The 3,425-nt window shown below is 42.7% G+C and overlaps 1 protein-coding gene across 1 annotated transcript in view; it reads right to left on the minus strand.

Annotated features, from left to right (window-relative positions):
* The window catches only part of GCNT3 (glucosaminyl (N-acetyl) transferase 3, mucin type), a 7,225-nt gene extending 4,029 nt beyond the window's left edge, over nucleotides 1-3,196 (minus strand). Inside the window, exon 1 of the mRNA XM_007958334.2 lies at nucleotides 3,142-3,196. Coding sequence (XP_007956525.2) covers nucleotides 3,142-3,196 — 55 coding nt within the window. The remainder of the gene's footprint in view (nucleotides 1-3,141) is intronic.
* Nucleotides 3,197-3,425: the final 229 nt, after the last annotated feature.

Here is a 3,425-nt window from a genome sequence, read left to right on the forward strand (position 1 = left end):
CCACCAAGGACTGGAGGACTTGGGAATTAATAAATATAGAATTTGGGTAGAGGGATCCCCAAAACCAAAACTCAGACCTCTGAAGAGGGGGCATTGCTCAGCTGGTGCTGGGGTTGCTAAGCTCAGAAAGTAACCCCTGGGCTGAAATCCAGCCCTTTCAAGAGGGTGGCTGGTGCTGGAGTTTCTGCCACGGAGATGAGGCTGTTAGTTCACGTGTTACCCAAAACTGTCACTGTAAACTGTATTCAATACTGCTACATAATGAAACAGCCACTGCGAGGTAAACAATCGTTGACACGGTGATGCTGAGAAGCAGGAAGTAGGTACAGAGCAAAGAGGAAGTAAACAGGAAGTCCCGCCTCCAGCTTTGCCATCTCCTATCGCCCCCTATTGTCAGCCTTAACGCGAGCAGCTGGCAAGCAGAAGCGTGGTTTATAGAGTATTACCTCCAGCATCACAAAGCCCAAGGGTGCTCATCTCATCATTTGAAAATGAGATGGTAATGTAGATCATTCTTGATGCAAGACCTTTTTTCTATCTTTTATTAAAATAAGTATTATTATATATATATCCCCCAATAATTTCTGCATAGGGAATTTAGCGCTTCTCTGTGTTGGTTCTGTCCCTGGTTTTGACTGTAGACGAAGGCCCAAAAGCATGCAAGTCGTGTAGGGTCCGTTGCGCCTCTGCTTTTATTGGCTCCATTTCATAGGCTCTGCCTTCTGCCAACTTCCAATCATCTGATTCTAAGTGACATTCATTCCATTGTCAAGCTGTAAAACCCTTGTGGCAAAAATGATTAAGGAAAACGCACTTGTTCCAGTGTCTGAATCTAGAAAACTCCCATTTCTTCATATCTGAGTTTTCCTTGATGGCCTCCTCCAGTCCCACCTCATTTCCCATAAAAATGGCACCACACAGTCTCCCAGTAAAAGACATTCTGAATGTTTGATTTTTAAGGAAACCAGAATAGTTATCTATTTTATTTGTCAAATGTATGATAGTATTAAAAAGAAACAGACTCACTTCTGTGGAGTTGGATCCAACTCATAGCGACCCCTCTTTGGGTTTCCGAGGTGGTATCACTACAGAAGTAGATTGCCCAACCTTCCTTCCGAGGAGTGGTTGGTGGGTTTGAACTGTCAGCCTTCTGGTTAGCAGTCAAATTAACAAAATATGGGTATATTTTTGTTGAGATAATTCACATGTTAGTAACAGCTAGTGTGCAATAGTTATAGGCATGCATGGGATTTGGGGAGGACAGGGCTAGGTCTGAATCCTGGCTCTGCCACATGACAGCTGTGTGACCTTGAGCAAATTCTTTAGTCTCTCAGTGCTTCAGTGTCTTCATTTGTATAACAGAGACTAATATGAATGCCTATTTAATAGGATTGTTGTGAATATTAAGATAACACATATGAAGGACTTGGCTTAATACATGCCATATTTAGCCCTTTGATAAAGGTTATTGTTAAATAGGCTCAAGTACCAGCCCCAAAAGGCCTATTTTACTCACAGAATAAACTGGAGAGTAAAAATGGCACTGTTGTGTTCTGGATCAAAAAGAAGTGTTGATGTTTGTGATGTGACCAGTATGACAGAGCTAACCACAGTGGGCATAGGCAGACCAGGGAAAGGAAAATGAATTGCCCCTCTTATGTGCTCTTAAAAGAGACCCATTGTGACATCAAGAGCAGTTGACATAACACGCTACACAAAAACATTGTTCTACATCCTTCTTTGGTGAGTAGTGACTGGGGTCTCAAAAGCTTGCACACAGCCAGCTAGGTGCAACAATTGGTCTCTCCTCATCTGGAACAAAGAAGAGTGAAGAAAACCAAAGATGCATGGAAACAATTAGTCCAAGGGATTAGTGGACCATGGGAACCTCAGTCATGAGACCAGAAGAACTAGAGAGTGCCTGACTACCACTGTTGACCACTTGGAAAGGGATCAGTGCAGGAGGTATTGGATAGAGTGCGAGAAAAATGTGGAACAAAACTCAAAATCATAAAAAAAAAAAGACCAGATTCACTGGTCTGGTAGAGGCTGGTAAAACCCCTGAGACTATGGCCTCTAGTTACCCTTGCAGTCCTAGAATTGAACGTACAGCCAAATAATAGGCATATAAAGTGAACATTTACACAGGTAGGTCCACTCCTTAGAGCAATCAATCATGGGAGACCAGGAGGGCAGTATTTGCACAGGGAGATAGCTCAGGGGGCAGGAATACATAGGAAAGAAGGATACAGCGAAGAGGTAACCACAGTGAGGACGTGGGAAGAGAACTATACATTGTGCGGATTACAGTTAATGTCATGAAACAAAAGGTGTGTGAACTGCTGTATGGGAAGTGAATTTGCTCTGTAAACTTTCACAAAAATCACAATAAATAAAAAAGAGAGGGCAATTGTAAGTGGTAATTGGTAGCACCATCAGAGAGAACAAAATCAGGGATAATGTACAGCTGGAAATAGGGAACTGCAGGAGAGGTAACAGAATGATTGGAGAAGACACAGGAAAATCTGGAGCCAGGCAAAATCTCAGGCAGATGTTCAAGAAGTTCAACTTCCACAGAAGGAGGCCCTTTATTAGAGTCTAGATACCTTTGCTGAGGCCCAAACGCAGAGCCAGAAGATCCTGGGGTCAAGTTCATCTAAGAGTCCAGAACTATATAGGGATAATTAGATGCCCCAAGTACTAAAAAGATGATGACACACACCTCCTGCCAGTGTCCAAAATAAAAGCAACTTCAAAATGCATAGTAAGTATAAGAAGGTCCAACACAGTCTTGTTTTGGAAATACCACTCTTCCCACCCAAACCTCTAACTCCTTTTCTCCTCATCATGAGTTTAGCTATTGGGATAGGTAGCTTTTTCTGCATCCCCTGAGTTTTGAATTACAAATCCTTGTATGTTTGTAGGGGACTTAGGCGTTCCAGTGGTGGGGAACAAAGAAACTAAGCCAGGGTCATCAGCAGAGGCCAGTGGGATTTAGGGTTAACCATGACGGAGTGGGCATACTCATACTGCCAACCACAAGGTCAGAGGAGGGCCCAGGCAGCAAAGTGATCTTCATTTTAAGCTGAATTCACAAATTGGTGACCACTTTTTTTCCTGATTTCTTTTGATGGCGTTTACCTCTTATAGGTATCAGCTTTCTCACCTCATTATACTGGAAACTCTTTGTGGTCATGTTGTCCACCTCTGCTTCCAGTCAGCATCTAGCACAGTAGATATTAGTAGAACCCTCAAGCTTCCCAGAAAACAAAGGTTGCTTGTGGGGTGGGTCATGCGTAACAAAAGCATTCCTAGTAAACAGAGAAGAGACCATGACTCAGAGATCAGGAAGTGAGATGAGATAAGCATATGAAAACCAAGTTAATGTGTTACTGGATTGATTGGAACTGGAGTTTGAAAACAAT

This window comes from Orycteropus afer, unplaced genomic scaffold, assembly GCF_000298275.1.
Source record: "Orycteropus afer afer isolate SDZICR_OR568_19922 unplaced genomic scaffold, OryAfe1.0 scaffold00015, whole genome shotgun sequence".
NCBI lineage: Eukaryota > Metazoa > Chordata > Mammalia > Tubulidentata > Orycteropodidae > Orycteropus > Orycteropus afer.